This window comes from Salminus brasiliensis, chromosome 16, assembly GCF_030463535.1.
Source record: "Salminus brasiliensis chromosome 16, fSalBra1.hap2, whole genome shotgun sequence".
NCBI lineage: Eukaryota > Metazoa > Chordata > Actinopteri > Characiformes > Bryconidae > Salminus > Salminus brasiliensis.
The window spans coordinates 34438835-34459909 of record NC_132893.1 but is presented as its reverse complement, the minus strand read 5'-3'; the positions used below and the strand labels follow the sequence as shown (position 1 = coordinate 34459909).

Genomic DNA, 21075 nt, shown 5'->3' with positions numbered 1-21075 from the left:
TATTAACTACATCTATTGCCTTAAGGCATTATGGATGACTCACTGCAGCTTATGTGTGCAGTACTGCTGTGTTCTCTGGTAAGCAGCACTGGCTGTGCCCGGGACAGACCACGGCACAGAGGGGAACAGTGTTGGGCATGAGCTGAGACAAAAGTGTCGTACCTGCAGTGAAATAATGACTGCAGTAAAAGTGTCCAAAAAGCAGCTCACAAAAGAAAAAAGTCCAGCAGTGGAGCTTCTGAGTCCATCCAGCGTCTCTCAGAACAGGAACTGAGCACTTCACAATAAAGCTCTGCAGCTCCAGAGGGAGAGGATAGGCTTTATACCCCTCTAGCCCACGCCTGGCATTAGGCAGCATGGTGCCAATAGGTTGTTGTTTAATGCTCTGCTCCAGAGAGTCCTATTCTATTGGCAGTACTTCTCTACAGGGAGTAGACAGGTTTTGTGTGTGCATTTGCACATCTATGTCAGCAATGGGTGCAACTTAAAATAGCTGAATGCATTTATCAAAAGGAGTGTCCACAAACTTTTGCACAAGTAATGTATTTCTCCCACCGCCCCAACCAGTCAGGGAGAGAAAGGGAACTGGCTACAACTGGCCATTAAACTGCTTATCAGTAATTTGTCCAATTACTTTTGGCAGGGATTTCTGTTAGCCGCTGAATTACACTTAAAACAATTAAAACTGTCCAAATACTTTTGATCTGACTGTAAACAAATATTGCCTTTGCTAAAGAACACATTTTAAGGATGTACACTATACATACTAATGGAAGAGGTTCTTTAACTCTTTTGGTTCTGTATGGAACCATGTTCTCAAGCAGGCCTGGCTTGAAGAGGGTGTTAAACGTGTATTGCATCACAGCCCCCTCTAGTGGACATGAAGAACCATTGCTTGTAGGATTTCTAATCCAGGACCATCTGCCATCTTCTGCAAAGTGGTGTTAATGCTGTAGGTGGGATTTGAGGAGGGGGCTCACCTTCTTTCTCCCTCTTCATTCGTTTCTTTACAAAAAAATACACCAACATTTCCAAAGGAGGCCTCGAACCAGCGCTAACAACAGAATCAAACCAGTCCCATCCGTGGAGGGAACAGACACCCCCAAAGTGGTGGGCAGCCCGGGGAACAGAAAGGGTGAAGGGCCTTGCTTAAGGACCCAACAGTGGTAGCTGGCCGAGCCCGGCTATCGAACCCACAACTCTGTCAACAACAGCCCGGAGCTCTAACCGCTGACCCACCACTGCCCCATTTGTGGCCTGGATCAGCATCTAACTACCATCTAACTACATTTTCCGGATGCAATCAAATCAGAATGCCTAAAGTTTTGTGAAATACTGGTAGTCATGTGACTAAAAGACGATGAAAAGAGGAATTTAAAGATGCATCAAATGAGCAAATATATATTTTTAGCCGCATAGCTTGATCGATGACCAGGAACCTGAACCCAAACCCAAACCCAACAAATGTACTGTTAATATGTGTGTGAATATAAGCCACACTGTAGGTCTATGGTAACTTTAAATGATGTTTAAAAGAAGGCGTGGCCACTAGATCACATATCAATCCCCCAAATTAAGTTGAATGTTGGCACAAAACAATATCATGAGACCATTTGCAACCTTTTTTTTATTATTATGATTTTGTGGCCTCAATATATATTATCCTGTAGCCACACCTTATTAAAAACAGCCACAGTGTCACCTTAGGTGCTCCACAGAGGTCAGTGAACAACACAGGCCTAACTAGCGTGAGGAAGATCACGTTTCAGCCTTTAACCTTTACAAGCAGTGAAGGACCTTCATCAGTGAGCAGGAAGAAGCTGATCTTTAAGGCTGATCTGAAATCAGCCTCGCTGTTTTCTTGTGCAACAGCTCATGCTCAGATTTCCAGCACACTGCTGGCCCAAAGTCAGCCATTGATGAGTCACCTCAGCTTGCTGTTACATTGAGCAAACGCCAGGGTGCGTCTCAAACCAAAAGAGAAGTGCCCTTCGTAGTGTGTCAGCATTCTGCAGTGCAGGTTGGGCCTCTCTGCAGTAAATGTGGCCATCTACGGTATGTAGTGGATTATGTAGCCCCCACAATTCAAAATAGCATATTATTAGAATTGAATAATAGCAAAAATAGCTAGGACAGTCATTTCAAAATATAGGTGTAGGATAGCTGGCTTTCTACACTGATCAGCCATAACATTAAGACCACCTGCATCATATCGTGTAGGTCCCTCTTATGCCTCTTATACTCCATAAGACCACTGAAGGAGTCCTGCGGTATCAGCAGCAGACCCTTTAAGTCCTGTAAATCGAAGGTAGGGCCTCCATGATCATCCATTAGCCTTTGGGTGACCATGCAGGAACACCCACAAGGCCTACCCCAGTCATCTGCCCATTTCCCCTGCCTCACCACATCACCTTCAATAATCTAGTGTTCACTTGCTGCCTAATTTATGCACCCTTCACTGATGCAACTATGGATGAAGATAATCAATGGTACTCACGTGGCAGTGGTGAGTGGTTTTAATTTTATGGCTGATTAGAGTAGAAAAAACTAATAACACAACATATATATTATACATAACACATAATGTGATTATCCTGCACCGTTAGAACGTCGCTACATTGGCTTAATTTCTTAGAAATGGACAAATAGCACAAGCGACTGTAAGATTTAGGGAGCGAACGAACGAGTGCCCTACCTCGAACATACGCGGAACACCCCGGATAGCCTGTAAAGTTGACTGACACAAGAGAGAGCCAATAGGAGTAGAGCAAGTGACATGCGCGGACCAATACGAACGTTCTAAACAAGGTGTGGGCGGGGCTTGAAGGTCGCAGACCTCTCTGTCGCTCTGAGAGCATGAGGACGGCCAACATAGGCTTGGGGTAGAAAGTAGGAGCAGCTGGTGAGGAGGACCGTTTAATGTGCGCTGTGGACAGAAGACAGACGATCTGCAGAGCTGGAGTGCTGTGTGTTAGTGACTGTAGATCGTAGCGTAGTTTTTTTGTATATAAAGTGGCTGTTTGTGTCTGTATTGTTGGCTAAGCTAAGCTAGCTAGCTAATGTCAAACCGTCTATTTGCCATTTCTGACTTTTTATATTCCTTCTCGCTTTATGGAAATGTTTAACACTAACTGTAGATATTTAGAGAGTATTTAGTGAGTATTTTTATCATCTGTCTTCGAGCAGGTCGTGCTAGACTTCCTTGATAGCTAGCTAGCATATTAGCCTGTCCATGTGGTTTGATAGAGTGACATTGCATGCTGGTTGCTAGCTGGAGAGCTCTGCTACTGCATGGAGATCATCTGGCCAGGTGTGCCCACACAGATCAAGAGCTTTTGCATCAGATCCAGCACCATGGCCATGCTCAGGTGCTGATGCCTGCCTTCTCATAGCTGCTGCACAGAGGACCTCCGTTGTATTCAGATAGCAGGGTCTCACAGCTGGTGCTGGTGCTGGTGCTGGTCCTGGTGCTGGTCCTGGTGCTCCACACACTTGCATTGGACAGTCATGTTCCCCTCCATCCACCGCCGTCCAATTTGCACTATTGGTGTCCGTGCTGTCCGCCTGCAATGCTCCAATGCTTCTAGAGAAGCCCATGGTGTTGGACCTGGCCAGGCTGGGCCTGCTGCATGGCTGGGTGGACGAGTAGGCCTGCTGCTTACTTGGCTCCAGAAGGCAGGAGAAGGTGGCAGTGGGGTTGGGAAGAAGAAGAAAGAAGGCCTACTGTCCATTTTGGCCAATCAGTGCAGCTTTGTTACTGGTCAGAGACTGAGAAGAGCTTTCCAGATCGCAGAGTTGTACTCCAACCTCTACTCGGAGAGGACCAGGTGGACCCTCGTGGGCAGCATATGGCGCCGGCTGCAGGGCAAGCGCTCTCCTGCTGGAAAACTTGTGGCTGCCCTGGCTGGGGTGTTCATGTGGGAGGATGAGAAGATAAGAGATGACGAAATGAGAAGGTTGGTGGCTTTTCTGCAACCAGGATGGCAATATCGCCATACTTCCTCAGCCTGGGACTTAACAGAATATTGCAATCAGTTCTGAAGGCCCTATCTTTTCTTCTTCTACTGAAATCCATGTGACTACAGAATTCATTTAGTGTGGCTTTAAAACTGATCTATGGAGGTAATCTGTGTGCTAATCGGGGTTCAAATTACAGTCTGGTCTGAAACACTCCTTATAACTTCACCATGAGTGGATGAGCCTAAACCGCTAGGCTAAATCGGCAGATATATGTAAATGTGGTGGATTTTGTGATCTCACAAAAACAAAGATTTCAAAACTGCCTGTTTTAGCAGCTTAATGTCCATAGACAGTACTGTGACAAAGTATTCACCCCCGTTTCATTCTAATTTCCTCTGTTTTTGCATATTTGTTGTATTTAACTCTTTCAGATAATCTTAATAATGTAAAACAATCATTCCATTTATTGAAGATCAAGATTTATTCTAATGCTATATCCCTCATGTGACGCAGTAATTGCTCCCCTAAGCCTAATAATGTCCTGTATGTACTGTGGAGTAAACGGTCCAATGTTAAGCTTGTATTAGTTTGCACTTGTCAGTATGTGAAAGCAATTCTAATTCACTTTGACCTGCTATTATATGTCAGTTGTAGGTGTTAGGAAATGAGTGACACTCCGCCCTAGTCCCATGCATGTACATGACTGTGTGGTTTTGCTGGTGCTCAGGTGTGCGTGGGAGCTGCAGGCACTGGATACTGCAAAAAAGCAAACTGCAGTTGCAGGCCGCGGGAACTCTGCACAGGCCGAGACTGGCTGGGAAGTTGTCATCGAGAAGAAAACCTTCAAAGTGTGGAGGAGACCCATTGAAGGAAGCCACCTTTTCGAATATAGAGGTTAGTTCCTACATTGTAGCTCTGCAGCAGTAAAGACCGAGCTCATTTATATAACTTCAGGGCTGTGAGGTACCCGGTCCTTAAATACCCTAAATCTACTTACATGTTGTGTTTGAAACTGCTGGTGATGCCCATGTTCTGCCCCCCATAAGTATGTTCTTTTGTGGGAACTTTTGCTAAGTTTGTGATCTGTTACACCCATTCAATCCTAATGAGAGGCTGTAGCTCCGCCTCCTCGGTGTATATCACAATACCTACATTTAGAGCGTTATTAATTATTATTCACCCTAATGAGAGGCTGTAGCTCCTCCTCCTCAGTGTATATCACAATACCTACATTTAGAGCGTTATTAATTATTATTCACCCTAATGAGAGGCTGTAGCTCCTCCTCCTCAGTGTATATCACAATACCTACATTTAGAGCGTTATTAATTATTATTCACCCTAATGAGAGGCTGTAGCTCCTCCTCCTCAGAGACTGATTAAATGGTATTACTTTCGGCTGGCTCAGAGAGCCTCCCTGATGCAGTGATACTGGGAAAATGCATTATGGCATCTTTACGGTTGAACGTGGTTGTTTTGCCACTGTATCAGTTCTAGTATCAGCAGTAGGATTGGATGATCAGTCTTTGAGGTCTGGAGGTTGAATTAAACTGCTCTAGACTGTCCAGCACCTCCAACACGGTCATACAATTTTCCAGAACGTCCCGGCAATACACACTGACTCTCTTTCTGTTCCTTATTTCTGTTTCCAGTATTTGGTTCATACACTGATATTACCCCCAGACAGTTCTTCAATGTGCAGGTACTGAGAACCTTTCTCTTTTGATTCATTTAGTCTTAATGATTCCTTTAACATGTTTAACGATCACACACTGGTTTGTTTTGATTATTGTAACTGACACAAGAACCATGTTGTTAATGGAGATGTGTAATGTGAGGGTGAAGAATATTTTAATGTTCTAAAGAACCGGATGTAAAGGTTCTTTGCCGTATCTGTATAGTGTTCTTTAGTTGAGTTCAATAATAATAATAATAATAATAAAACAACAACAACAAAAAAAACATACACTCACCCGTGTGTTTTCCCTCTGATCTAGTTGGACACCGAATATAGAAAGAAGTGGGACGCACTGGTCATCAAACTGGACGTGGTGGACAGGGATTTGAACACAGGTTCTGAGGTCGTCCACTGGGCCACACACTTTCCAGTAAGCCTTTACACCATTTTCGCCTTTCCCCTGCAAATGTAGCACAGTGCTAACTGCTGGCTAAATCATCACACGCTCTCCCGAAGTGTGTGGAGGTGTTCAGTAATCACTAATTTGGTTGTGTGGTTATGTGGTTTCTGGCCCTCTATGACTCATATTACAAGTCTACTAGAGATAACTGAACACATTCACATGGTTTGAGGAGAGTGTGTGATGGCCTAGGCCTGCAGTTGGCGCTATAGCTCATTGGTGGGCTGTAAACCACTCTTGCTTATTAGCTACATTAGCTATTAATAGCTGTAGCAGCTGTAGTGTGGTGTAGAGGTGGACAATGACCATTTTACTGTATTGTGGTAAAGTTTATTATCATATGCAACGTATATTTTTGATTGTACTGTTTAATTGTGGATGACCATGTGGATGGCAGATAGATCCGTCTTTAAAGCAACATTCTGCAGCAATTCTACCTTAAATAGAAGCTTCAGGATCATGCTGATGCTCCACTGACTGGAACAGGGAGAACGGCGTCTCCGTCATTCCCACTCCAGGCCGGAACGCTGCTGCTACTGCACTATGGAGCTTTGGTGGTGGAGCTGCAGGAGGAGAACCTCTCTCCAGAACTGCTGCTGTGTAACGCTGCAGAACCCATAGAGTCATATTAGTGTAAAATCCTGTAGTAGTACTCTACCGCCTCAGCCCACATGCTTCTACACCTTCAGATCTGCAGCTCTCAGACTGTCCAGAAATGCTTGTGTACAGCTGTCCTTCAGATTTACTGCAGTGGAGGCCGATCTTGTCTCTCACTTAAGCCTCTTAGATGTTGTCGTGGTCCAATTATAGGCTGTAAACAGAACATGCAGGGATTTGAGTGGAAAGCTTATGTTCTCGTTATCTCCTGTGCAGTATCCCATGTACTCCAGAGACTATGTGTATGTGCGCCGCTATGACGTGGATGTGAAGAACAACTTGATGGTTCTGGTGTCCAGGTGAGCTCTCTTAAGTCAGTCAGTACCATTTATTGCACTTTTATCCCCTGGTTTTAACCTAAAACAATAGTACAGAAGTTAATTATATAGTTAATTAATGAGTAATTCAATTAATAAATATTGGGGAAAAAATGAAAATAATGAGGTAAGGACTGGAGAAGGACGGAAATTTAAAAATGAATTATTTATTATTATTATTTGTGATGATGATGATGATGATGAACTAAACAAGGGACTGCTGTTAAACTGTTATTAATATAGAAAAAAGTGAGTAGAGAATCCCAGAGCTTGCTGAACTGTAGCTTCCCAGGACCCGAATAAAGTATCTGTGTATTGTTCAGTGTTTGTAAGCTCTGTTTATGTATACACACACACACACACACACACACACACACCCACACACCTGCTGACCTGTAATCACTCTGTGCAGAGCTGTGGAACACCCTGGGGTCCCAGAGTCACAGGACTTTGTCAGAGTGCACTCATACTGCTCCAGGATGGTCATCCGTCCCCACAAGTCCTTTGATGAGGTGAGAACAAGGATTTGGTTTGTTTGGTGGCTCAGCGGTTAGAGCACCGGGCTATTGGTGCCAGGGTTGTGGGGTCGATACGCCGGCTCTGCGAGCTGCCACTGTTTGAGCAAGGTCCCCCTACTCTCTCCTGGGTACCCTCTCATCACCGTCACTTTATTTGATCACTAGTGTTTGTGTGTTCACTGCATAGACTGTATGTTCACTGAATTGGTTAAATGGAGAATATTATTGTCTTGTCTAAAAGTGGAGCATTTAATGACATGATTGTGTTATTAGATTATATTTAAAAATATGTAATTAATTAATTAATGAAAAAAAGGAAACTTTTAGTCTATCTTTTTTACCTCAGTCTATTAGGTCAGAAATCTCAAAACATTATTGCACTAATGTATGAGTAGTTTTTCCATTTTGTAATTTGTGTATTTTTATAAACGAATTCTGAACCATAGCAGTAAGAATAAGAATAATATTATATAATATAATAGTTCTGGCCTGTGACTACAATGGATCCCTACTCCCTTAAGTTAAGTAAATAGAGGTAGAACTCACAGCTCCCATCAGATAAACAAACACATGGTTGGCTGAGCTGTATTTAAACCTTGTTGCTGTGTTGACTGTTAAGTGTGGGGCTGTTATGTTGTTGAGCAACCTAAACCTACTGTTACCAAACTACATGGGGGAGGAAGTGAAAATTTCAGCATCCAGTGGCTTGCAACTATCACGGCTTATATAAGCAAACATCCCCGTTTTGTTCCACTGTCTGTTGCACAAGTCTGCAATGCATTCTGGTCGGCATTTAGATCATGCAGTGAGCTACTCTGATTGCTAGAAATTACTGGTGCATTGTGGGAAACTGTAGTTTGCTCAATCACACTGTAATTTGCTTCATGATTCAGAGACTCTGAGAAAGGCAGACTCTGTAGTCACATAGTCGTATAATAGTCATTTACAATTACAATTAAGGTGTTTAGCAGTGGTTCTTCTCCAGAGCGACTTACAAAAGAGCTTCACTGTTTACTGAAGAAAAACCTCAGCTAGTTTAAACAGACTAAAATTAAAGATCCTCTAATCTTAGACTCTACTAAACACAAGTCAATATGCAGACCATAATACTCTACTCTGCACCCAAGTCCTCTCAGAAGAGGAGGGTCTTCAGTCTGGGTTTGAGGACAGCGAGTGTTGGACTCTGCTATTCGGACACCCAGGGAAAGTTCGTTCCACCACTTCGGTGCAGGACAGTAAAAAGTCTGGACGCTCGTCTTCCGTGAATCTTAAAGGATGGCGGGTCGAGCCGAGCCGTACTTGGGGTCTCAGTGCAGATCGGCTTTTGACCATCGCCATCAAGTACGGAGGGGCTGGCTGGTCCAGTCTTGGCTTTGTAGGCCAGAGTCAGGGTCCTGTATCCGATGCGGGCAGCAGCTATAGGAAGTCAGTAGAGAGAGAACAAAGCAGAGGAGTTCGGCATTCTGCATTAGCTGGGGGCCGGAGTATTAAGTACTAGAGGTCAGCCTTTTAAAACATTTAATGGTGTTATTCACAGCAGTGTTCTGTGATTTAATTAAGATTAATTAGAAAATTTGGACTAAACAGTTCTATAAACAATCTATAAACAATGTTTTAGGTTTGTTTTAAATCTTCAGGAAATGATTCAGTGCATCATTTCAGATTTGATTCAGTTTGATTCGATTACTGTCTGGTCTGGTCTGATCCGACAGAATGGTTTCGACTACCTGCTGACCTACAGTGATGACCCACAGACGGTCTTTCCTCGCTACTGTCTGAGCTGGATGGTGTCCAGCGGTGAGTACTGCTTCCTCTTCCTCTTGTTTACTGTTCCTCTTTAGCTTTGCTGTCACGTGTTTCCATTCAGGGACGTTCAGAACGTCACTAACCTCCACTAACCACTAACTCCTCCTCCAGTAGAGGTGTGGTTACTCCAGCTCACAACTAAGCTAGTTAGTGCTAAGTAACTTCTGGAGCTGCAGTGGAGCATCTCTCAGCACAGGAGCTGAAGTGTGTTGGACTCTGTTCTGTGCTGGTTTTCAGTACTAGTGTGACCGGGCTGCCCTGTGTTTGTTGGCAGTGTAGTTAGAGCTATGAGTTATGGCAATATTTTATCGTATCGTGATGAATGTTATTGTCGTGGAACGCTGTATGCTTTTATGAGTGTATCGTGGATATCGTCAGTGCTCATAGAAAAAAAATCAGTCTTATTATATATTTATATATTTTATTATATTTTGAGTAAAAAAATCATGGTACTCGGTATGGGACAGTATTTGGATAGCAATTCTTAAATATTTTACGCTGTTGGTGCATTTTTGTCTACATGACGAAATATTTCTTGTGAGAAACATCATATATCGTAAGAACTGTCTTTAAATATCGCCCAGCTCTAAGTGTAGGTCGTACACGTCCTCGTGTATCAGCATAAACAGTGGAGGACGTTTACCACTGGGGGGCGTTATTCCTGGTCAGTTCTGTATTTGTGATTCTCGCGTCGCCAGGGGATGTTTCAGCCCTGACCCGCCCCCTAATGGACATATCTTTTAGTGCTCTAGATAGACACAAGATATACACATGAGTGTGTGATCAGTGCTGCTGATGTAGCTGCTGTGTATGTACACGTTGGTTAACAGCAGGTACATGATTGCTGTCCTCGTCCAAAAACCTTGCATCTCCAAAAGGTCAACTTTACAGGAGATGGGGGGAAAAACTCTGCTCAATGCTAAGGCCTTTCTAACTGCTGACTGTTGCCTCCAGCTGTCAGGCTCCTTTTAAAAAGTGTTGAAACTGCAGTGTGATCCAGCGATCCGGCGGTTCGGGGTTGGGGCGGTGGGGCTTCAGCAGAAACGGCTCTGCAGCTTCCACTGTTTATCTTGTTCTGGGCTCTGATAACAGCCTGCTTTCCATAGTCTTTACATAATGACGTCTAACGTTGCCGTGGCCACTGGCTGCAGCTGCCGTCCATAAAGTGAGTTATTTACTTTAGATCTACTACTGTTATAGATATTATAGGATTTTATGGCCCATTTTTAATTTCTTATAGAAGTAGCAGCAGTCATTCAACCACGTCCTGATCTCCAATTCCAGACACTTGCTAATATAGGGCTCACTTTCTCGCTCTCTCTCTCTTTCTTTTATTCTTATTCTTTCTCGTTCTCTTACTCTTATACTCATTCACTCCTACACTCTCTCTCTCTCTCTCTCTCTCTCTCTCTCTCTCTCTCTCTCCCCCCGTCTCTCATTTATTCACTTATTCTCATTCTCTCTCTCTTTCTTTTTCTTATTCTCTCTCTCGCTCTCATTTATTCTTTATTCTTTCTCGTTCTCTTACTCTTATACTCATTCACTCCTACACTCTCTCTCTCTCTCTCTCTCTCTCTCTCTCTCTCCCCGTCTCTCATTTATTCACTTATTCTCATTCTCTCTCTCTTTCTTTTTCTTATTCTCTCTCTCGCTCTCATTTATTCTTTATTCTTTCTCGTTCTCTTACTCTTATACTCATTCACTCCTACGCTCTCTCTCTCTCTGTCTCTCATTTATTCACTTATTCTCATTCTCTCTCTTTTTCATGCTCTCGCGCTCTCTTTCTCCCCCCCTTTTTTCCCTTTCTTGCTCTCTCGCGCACCCTCTTTCTCTGTCTCTCTCTTTCACTTACTTATTCTCACTCTTTCTCCCTCTTGTTTTCACTCGTTCGCCTCTTCTCACTCTCTCACCCCCCCTTCCTTTTTCTTTCTTGCTCTCTCGTTCACTTATATATATTTTTTCCCCTTCTCTCGCGCACTCTCTCACTTCTGCTCTTTCTCTCTGCCTCTCAGGCATGCCCGATTTCCTGGAGAAGCTGCACACGGCGGCTCTGAGAGCGAAGAACCTGGAGGTTGATATCCACGACTACGTGGGCGTGACGAAGCTGCAGCAGCAGCCGTCCGCAGATCGTCGGGAGGACGGCGTTCACTCTGCCTCCGCCCACATCTACGCCTGAGCACCAACGCCGGGCCTCACATGCTCACAGGGGGGTGGGAAGCTGATGCTTCTGGGTAACCTGACCTGGGACGACGCTGGATTGCTCAATCTTACGGTGACCTAGACTGGCCAAACGGACACAACACACAGACTGGCCCTGCAGGAGGAGAAGAGCTGCTGCAGATGAGGGGAGGGCGGGGCTCCTGGCCATGAGAACTGGAACAAGCTGAAACCTGAACTTGTCACAGTCCGAGTCTTTTAGAGAAGACTGTGAGGAGCCTGTTGTTTAGACCTGCAGTTCTGAACTGCTAAAGCACCTGTTTACACTCTTAAAGATAAGGGTTCCTAAAGGATTCCTGGCTTGGACACACAGTTGTAAGAATATCCTTCTGTTGGGACACAACTTTTGCGCTATGTGGGGGTTCTTTAGGCTTTGAAAGGTTCTTCACACTCACACATACAGCAGTCTCATACAGCAAAAGTGGATCCTAAAGTGGCTCTTTTGGGGCGAGAACCCTTGTTGGCACCTTTATTTTTAAGAGCGTACACACATCCGTGTGTGCAAGGGCTCATGTGGTCATCATCTCTTCTCAGCGTCCGTTAGGACTGCAGCTCTGCCTTTAGCCAAGCAAAACTTAACACACTGGTCCTCAATTTTCTGTGTAAGTGTGTGTGTGTAAGTGTGTGTGTGTGTGTAAGTGTGTGTGTGTAAGTGTGTGTGTGTAAGTGTGTGTGTGTAAGTGTGTGTGTGTAAGTGTGTGTGTGTGTAAGTGTGTGTGTGTGTGTGTGTGTAAGTGTGTGTGTGTGTGTGTGTAAGTGTGTGTGTGTGTGTGTGTGTGTGTGTGTGTAAGTGTGTGTGTGTGTGTAAGTGTGTGTGTGTTTAAACCACACAGCCTCGTCAAGCTCACCAGCTCCTCTTAAGGAAGTTGTGTTTTTGTTTTTTGTTTTTTCTGGCTGATAATTGGTTGAGCTTCACTGTAAACAACAGCATTTCCTCTTTTTTGGTGTGAGGCAGTGTGGTTGTTTACCCACAGCTCTGTAGCAGTTAATACCCTAATAATACTCTGAAGTGTAAGTAAAGGGCAAGTTCAACCAACCGGCATAATTAAGTAGCTGGAAACAGTCATCAGAATGGGGTTTGGTGTAAATATTGGTTCATTGTGACTTAGATTTCGTTACAGTGGTGGTAAATAGATGTCACCTAGGCGTCACCATGACGACACAAACAGCCGCTTTATTTACCGTCAAAACCTATTGGTGTACCTACACGCGTCCGCTTACTTTTTTGTTTGTCGAATTTTTCCTTTTTCCTCCAAGCTTGGAAGCTACTGCCCATTAACATACCCGTTCGCAGCTCCCCCTAGCACTACCAATGCTCCGACACTGGACGGGCAAGGACTTCACACAGCCGCCACCTCTTTTCAAAAACAGCCGACACGCTCAGAGAAAAGGGCCGGGTCCTTAGCTCCGCCCCACCAGCTAACAGATGCCTGTGCTGAGCAACATCACTTTCAGAGTGATGAGGACAGCACGGCCATGGTGTCCATTGTGCTCTCTCTGACCTCGGCTGCTGATGGCAAAGCGGCGTTGCTCGGGATGCCCTTCATGTCCCTCCACTATGAATAGATTTTAGCAACATGTTCAAGACTGGCTGACATCTCAGAATTCAAGGTGGGAGACATTTCTGTGAGGAGCTTTTATTAGAGCTTCAGACGTCTGCTTCCCTTCACCTCACAACCACAGCTCTGACTGGGGGAGGTTATCTAGAACTGAGCGTTTCACACCAAACCCCCACTCTGAATGAGGTGTTTACATCTTAACTGTTTAATTATGTAGGAATCGGTAAGATGGGAGCTTAGTTTGAGGACACTTTAGAGCACTGTCCCAGCCTTGGCTGCAGTTTAAAGGGACACTCCAGCATTTTCAGCCTATGGTCTGACGACTGTCTACTGTAGCTTATCATCCTTTACCACTGTCATCATTTTAACACGTTTCTATGTTGGTAGAAAACAGCAGAAAAGCTGCGGATTCAAAATGCACTTATAATGGGAGCCAGGGGCGGTTGCTGAGTTCTCCTGATAAACCTCTATTTAATGTTTAAATATTACTATTTCATCTGAATGTGAATCGACAGGCAGACTGGCTTACTAAAGCTTTCCAAGGCTGAAGGTCCAGCCACTTTCCCTAAGGTTGTAAGGTCGTACCATGGTAATCAGGTGCATCCTTGAAATCCAGATCTTTCCAGGCGTTAAATAAATGACATAGGCAAAAGTATTGGGACACCTGCTTATTTATTGCTTCTTCCGAAATCAAGGGTCGAGTTGATCCTGCTTTTGTTGTAGTAACAGTCTCTACTGTCCAGAGAAGAAGACTTTCTACTAGATTTGGTAGGAGCATTGCTGTGAGGATTTGATTGCATGCAGCAACAAGATTGATAGTGAGGTCATGATGTTGGACGATCACCACCCCACCTCATCATCCACAGCTCTTCCCAAAAGTACTGGATGGAGCTCCACCATCATCATTCTAGAGAACACAGCTCTTCCACTGCTCCACAGCTCAATGCTGGGGGGCTTTATACCCCTCTAATGGCCCACGCCTGGCATTAGGCAGCATGGTGCCAGTAGGTTCATGTTTATCGGTCTCAGAGAGTTGAATGCATTCATTAGAAGGGGTGTCCACAAACTTTTGGACCTATAGTGTATCAGGGACCCTGATTAATCTTAATTCAGGCTTGAAAGGCTATTGATGGTGCAGTTTAGTCCTAGATTAGGCTTAACCCATGCACATGAAACTAGGCCTAGATGTTCTCTGTATGCTCTAAGCAAAAAGACCAGGTTCTTTGAATCACCAGTAGTAGAACCCTGTTTGGTGTCCTTTGAGGCTATAAAGAACCATGTAAGCATTGTAGGTTATGGCTGCTGCAGAACCCATGAAGAACCCCTTATGTTTTGCTCAAATGTTTACTGATTGAATTCAGCAACTGCCCATTGACTCCACTTGCACATCAATCAGCCAAAACATTAAAACCACCTGCCTAATATCGTGTAGGTCTTCTTTATTCTGCACACCAGCTCTGACTCATCGAGGCATGGACTCCACAAGACCCCTGAAGGTGTCCTGCTGTGGTCTCTGGCACCAAGTCTAACGTTAGCAGCAGATCCTGTAGTCCTGGAAGTTGTGAGGTGGGCACTTGCAGGTTGGTTGAAGCCCGAAAGCGTTTCCGACCTGCTTCACAGCTCGTACAGGAGCGCGTAAATGATGCTGTGTCTATGTGAATAGTCTTGTATGAGGAACTCTGATGCAGCAGCTTAATATAAGGAGGAATTTTCCAGCGATGGGGAAACTGTGAGGTGTGTATGCATGTGTGTCAGTCGGCCTAGATGCCGTTTTTCCAGCCGTGGCCTGAAATTTCATATAAATACAAAATCTCCACATCCTCAGTGTTGGATTAACGGCCTGAAGTGACTGAAATTAAACTTTTATTTTCTCATAAATAAATAACACACAATTCTGAAGGACAGTTCTGAGATGTATTTGCATCTTTGTGGTTAATAGGTCATTTCAAGTGTGGTTGGAGACTGTAGAGCTTTGTATAAATAATAATAATAATAATAATAATAATGTGCCGTATTCAGCTTTTTTATTTTCTCAGTTTTTCTCCTATTACATATTTTTGTGTATTTTTTTTTTTTTTCTGAGGCTCAACTTCCAGTTTTGTTGACACGGCAGAGTTTCCGGTCAGAACAGCCGTTAAGTACGAGTTCCTCAACTGAAAAACGACCCAGAACCCTGAGTTTTGAGCTGCACCTTTACCTTTATTACAGCTTCCATTCGTCTCAGGAGACTCGCTTTCAGCGTTTCTGCAGAAATCTGCAGGAGATCTTTCCTCCCCCTCAGAGTCCTCGCCAGCCCTATTCAATAATGTTGAGGTCTGGAATCTTCTGAGAGCAGCAGTTCGTTTTTCTCAGTAAGAGCTTCTTCTTGATCAGCTCCACAGCGCTGGGTCATCTTCTCACAGTGGAAGGACGGACACAGACACTTGTAGATGCTTTCAGATTTCAGATCTCCAGTCTTCGTGGTCTGCCAGGTCTCGGGGTCTCATTTTCTCTGAATCGGACATCCAGTATTTTCCCCTCTGTTGTTTTTTACTATTTCTGATTTTTTTGGCAGTTCTACAGTAAACCCATCCTAATTACAGTAGCGTTCCAGCAGCCCAGGTCTATGACCTCCATGTGTCCAATAGTTCCGCCAGCATTCCTTCTGAAATCAAGGGTACGATTAGGTCATTTGCCACCTTTACTGCAGTAACAGCCTCTGCTTCCCTAGAAAGGCTGTATGCCAGAGGACCCATCCCAAAGGTGTTGGATGGAGCTCCATCATCACTCCAGGGAACCCCACAGTTCAGTGCTGGGGGGGCTCTAGTGCTTTTCAACTCTAGAGGCCATGTCTTGGGCATTGGGCACTATGCTGCTCCTGAGAGTTTCGTTCTATTGGTCCGTGCGTTTCTATGGAGATAATGGAAAAAAGTTGGTGCATGTAAAGTAGCTGAATTCAGTATGAATTAAAGGGGTGTCTGGATACTTTTGAACATGTATATAAGAGATAGTAGGAGTATAAAAGTTTTTGCATATTGAAAAGTTGGCCAACCACCCCCCCCCCCCCCCCCCCCCCCCCGCTAGAACAGCTGAGGGGTGACGACGGTTTTGCACTTACTGATCTGAAATCAGTTTTGTAGTCTTTGTGTATATGGCATTAGTGTGCGTGAGCCAACAGTACGTCCAAGCGCCATTTGGTAAAAAGCACTTGCGTCATTTGCTTGTACAGACAGTACGATCTCTGTAAGCCCTGTGTTGCGTAATCTACATGTTGGGGAATGTTTGGGTGGTGACCAGTGAGCCAGAAGTGAAGAGTATGGTCTGTTATTTAGAATAGACTGCTGATTAAATTAGGGGCTTTATGTGATTTTTGAGAGATGAAGCACAGGTGACCACTCACTGTCCTTCACACGGGAGCGTACATGGTGTTTTACATCAGTGTGAATTAGAATTGAGGGACTGTGATTTTTTTCTTTTGTTATTATTTTTGTCCTTTTGTTTCTTCAGATCTTCTTCATTCAAATAAATATTCCTCCATGATTTATGTTTACACCTGCCCGCTTCATCCGTCGTGAGGATCAGGATTAAATCCGGATTAGGCCGAGCCACATAAAGCTGCAAATGTGAACGCACCCAAGACTCCTTAAGACCAGATACTAATCCCAACACTCCAACCACTTCAGGAGAAGCCATGTAAACACACCAGCCTCTCCAAGACTCATTCCACAACCGAAACCCCTCCTAGTACAACCCAAACACCTGTAATAATTGCTGTGCATCAAGCAAATTAGCATATTCCGTCCCACACATCAATCAGATTTCAGTCTGACTAACCGGAGCTGCATTTGACTAGCCAGTGTAAACACATGTGGCGAAACCTGATCAGGATACAATCCAGATACTAGACACACGAAGTGGCCGGGTCTAAACGGGGTCGTAGGGTTCTATGTAGTACTGAAAATGGGTTGTTTGACTCATAACTGCAGCAGAACCCTTTTTTTTGGTGCTATAAGCAACCATAACATCAGCATTAGAGCTTCCTTGTAGAGGGAGAACCATTAAAGCATTGTTCTTGGAGAGTTCTTGGAGTTGTGATGGTTCTGTGTGAACTTGTGAAGAACCTCCTTTATATGCCGTATTACCTTTATATCATATGAAGGTTCTTTAAATGTTGAGGTTCTTCACAAGTGATTCCTTAGGAAACCACACTGAAACATTTGTAAAGGAACCTTCTGGGCGTCTTTATTTTGAAGAATGTTCTCGTATTTCTTTATTGCATTATTCTTCTATTGTACGCTCTGCTCAACAGGGTTCTATGGGGTACTAAAAAAAGGTTCTTTGGCTCATAGGTTGGTGAAACTACCTTTTTGGTAAAATATATTTAAAAAAAATCTTTTTTTTTATTTTCACTAAGCTGAAGAAAACTTTAACCATGGAAAGAACCATTTAAGCATCCTAATGGTTCTTTGAGGTGCCATTGTTTGCTTTAGAACCCTTGAAGAACCCAATTTTTGAGTGTATTTGTTAGAAATGGTATCATTTGTTTTCTCAATCAGAGAATTATTAGATTATTCATGATTTTGATTATTTGTGTTTTGTGATTGATTTAATGTCTGCTAGTTTTCCTGTCTAAACACACAAGCCTCACTTGTGTTGGTGTGTGTGTGTGTGTGTGTGTGTGTGTGTGTGTGTTTTATGCAGTTTTGTTACTGAAACTCCTGATTTCTGTCAGTGATGATGAGCTGATGTTTGGAGCATGATGTAAATATGTTTGCCTGTAAGGAAAAAAAAAAAAGTGCTTGTCTGCAGATTGAAGTTTTCCTAGAAAGGAATTCACACACGTGCATCTTTACCGCCACTGTTCCTCTCAGTTCAGCATCTAAACCGCAGCAGAGTCGGAGTTACGCTGAACGTTCACTCCTAACACAGCGGCCTGAACCTAACACACTGCTCAGCTTCTGAATGTAAGACTTTCTGCTGTTCGTGGTTCTGCGCTGGCCTGACTCTTTTTCATGAGGAGAAAACAGTGAAAGTGTTGCCTGGATGTGGATTTATTGTTTGTTTGTTTGTTTGTTTGTTTTTTGTTTTTTAATTGACGTATATAATTAATTCTGCAATTAGTGTTAAATAAAGTTATTAAAGTTCTTATTTTCCATGTCTGATGCAGTTCTTCTAGTGAGATGTGGCTCTCCTCTTAACTCACCTGCTGCTCAATTTCCAGACCAGTGGCGGGGGGGTTAGTATAGCACAGTGGATAACACCGCATCCCTCTCTGTAACAGACCTACACCAAAAATACACACAAATCACAGGTCAGGGTGTAGGATTAGACTCAAACACCAAGACAAGACAAGATGACCATATTGACCATTAGTGTCTTTAACACAACTAATGTGTTCAATCAGGCAGGTCCTGTGGGGTGTTCTCGATATGCAGTGGTCAGTACCTACCGAGAGTGCTCCGCGGTAGGACAATCGGTGAACCAGTGACCCGGGCATGGGAGTCCAAGGCTCACTGATGCTCAGGAAGTTCACACCTCAGCACTTTTGGCAGGTATTGAGCACTGCGGATCGGAAACAACCCCCCCAGGACCTGTCTGATTGAACACACTAGTGATCGTGACTGTGAGCACATGTGCCCGGAGCAATGGGCAGCCATTGCTGTGCTCCCCAGGAAGCAGAGAGGGTGCAGGGCCTTGCTCTAGGGCCCAGCAGTGGTATCAATGACCCGGTGCTCTGACCGCTGAGCCACCACTGCCACCTAGTGGAGCCACCATGAGAAGAAGATTGTGAGTCGTTTTAATGATTTATTTATTTTTAAATAGTGATACTGTTAGAAAGGTCAACCCTGGTACCCACATTATAGATTGATAATACATAAAATAATACATTTAAAGTACATGATGCTTTTAATATTCCATTAACATGGATGCTAGTCAGGCCCATTTTGTAAATCTGCTAATGCTGTGCTCAAAACTGTTTAAAAAAAAGTAGTATTGATATTATAAGCCCTTTTCTGCAAAGATCCCCTGAAAAATGAGAGATTTAATTGATGGGTAATTTTTCTTTTCTTTTTTTTTTTTTGTTGCTGTTAAAAGGGACAAAATTAAGGTTTTCGCATCCTGAATCCTGGACCTGCTGACAACCTGCTGAACGCACATCAGATATTAATGTGTAATGCAGAACATAAGCAACACCATAAACAACACTGGACTAAGATACTGTCCTGTTAGGGATCAGCTTCTCCAACAGGTGTCCCAGACAGGTGGGCTAATGTTAGCATTAGCATTGGTCTGTTGGCTTTGTTTGGATGAGGAACAAGGTCGTATCTGTCAGTTGGATGAATAGTAGAGGAGGAGAGGGCTGTAATGGATCTTTGCTTTGACAGCACTCTCACCGTTCATCACGTCTCTGCCATTCAGAGGCCTTTCCCGTAGCTCGGTTAGAGCTGCTGCAGCTGGGCTGAATTAGCCGACTCTCTATTTTGCTAATTGAGTCACTGGGCATAGTTTCCAGAAAATGATTGAGATGGACTGTACTGACCCTAAGAAACGTCCAGTATTACGTTCACATGTTTGTCTTTCTTTAGAAGTCTCAGCTTCTTTACAACCACACAGCTCAAAAATGAGTTAGCCATAACATTAAAACCACCTGCTTAACATCGATTGAGGCAGCTCTGACACATTGAGGCATGGACTCCACAAGACCTCTGAAGGTGTCCTGCTGTGGTATCTGGCTCCAAGACTGACGTTAGCAGCAGATCCTTCAAGTCTTGTAAGGTATGAGGTGGCCGGGGCCTCCATGAGCATCATTGAGCCTTGGGCGTCCATGACCCTGGGTCATTGGTTCACTGGTTGCCCTTCCTTGGAGCACTATTGGTAGGTACTGACCACTGCATACTGGGGCGACCCCACAAGACCTGATGCCTGATGTTCTGGAGATGTTCTGACCCAGTCGTCTATCCAGAACATCACAGTTTGGTTCTTGTCAAAGTGGTTCAGATTCTTACGCTTGTCCATTTTTCTGCTTCAACACCTTCATCACCTTCAAGAACTGACTCATCATATCACCAGATCATCAGTGATCACCAGTTCACTTCACCAGGCAGTGGTTTTAATGTTGTGGCTGATCATCGGACTGTAGTAAAAGCTGTGACTTATACAGGATTGTTTGTGGTTTAGGTGTAAGTCAGCAGCCGCAGAAAACATGTCTGTCACAAGAATATGAATTATTCTATATCCACATATGAATCATAAAGAACTATTTTGAAATATTTAGTATGTATTATGAATTATTACTGTTCGCTATGAACTGTTCAGTATTTACTATGGCTTATTCAGTTGCTACTACGCATTACTCACTATCCACTGTGAATTATTCAGTAACTCTTATGAATTATTCAGTATTTACTGTTAATTATCCAGTAAAAATTCTGAATTATGTAGTAACTACAATGAATTATTAAGAATAAACTATGAATTATTCACTATCCACTATAAATTATTCAGTAACCACTATGAATTATTCAGCATTCGCTATGAATTATACAGTAACTAACATAAATTGTTCGGTATCATAATAATTATTGAGTAACTATTATGAATTATTTAGTAATACTTATGCAACAATGAATATGCACTATGAATTATTCAGTAATTATTCTACATTATTTAGTAACTACTTTGAACTATTCAGTAACCCCTATAAATGACTCAGTATCCACTATGAATTATTCAGTAACATAAATTTTATGGTGTCATAATATTTATTGAGAAAGTATTATGAATGATTTAGTAATAACTATGAAACAGTGAATATGCACTATGAATTATTCAGTAATTATTTTTAATTATTTAGTATCTACTATGAATTATTCAGTATATACTATGAATTATCCAGTAACCCCTATAAATGACTCAGTATCCACT

The 21075-nt window shown here is 43.3% G+C and overlaps 1 protein-coding gene across 1 annotated transcript; it reads left to right on the top strand.

Annotated features, from left to right (window-relative positions):
• Positions 1-2853: 2853 nt before the first annotated feature.
• Positions 2854-16203, top strand: stard7 (StAR related lipid transfer domain containing 7). The gene is made up of 8 exons (XM_072658972.1): positions 2854-3956; positions 4688-4854; positions 5611-5660; positions 5956-6066; positions 6970-7052; positions 7483-7582; positions 9301-9385; positions 11407-16203. Exons 1-8 carry the CDS (start codon positions 3508-3510, stop codon positions 11568-11570), a joined length of 1209 nt encoding a protein of 402 aa, XP_072515073.1. The 5' UTR covers positions 2854-3507; the 3' UTR covers positions 11571-16203.
• Positions 16204-21075: the final 4872 nt, after the last annotated feature.

Bases quoted from the DNA above. Each gene is read 5' to 3' on its own strand.
- stard7 (XM_072658972.1), top strand. From the start codon at position 3,508: ATGTTCCCCTCCATCCACCGCCGTCCAATTTGCACTATTGGTGTCCGT. The intron at 5,661-5,955 runs GTACTGAGAACC...CCTCTGATCTAG, and splicing joins GACAGTTCTTCAATGTGCAG to TTGGACACCGAATATAGAAA. The intron at 9,386-11,406 runs GTGAGTACTGCT...TCTGCCTCTCAG, and splicing joins GAGCTGGATGGTGTCCAGCG to GCATGCCCGATTTCCTGGAG.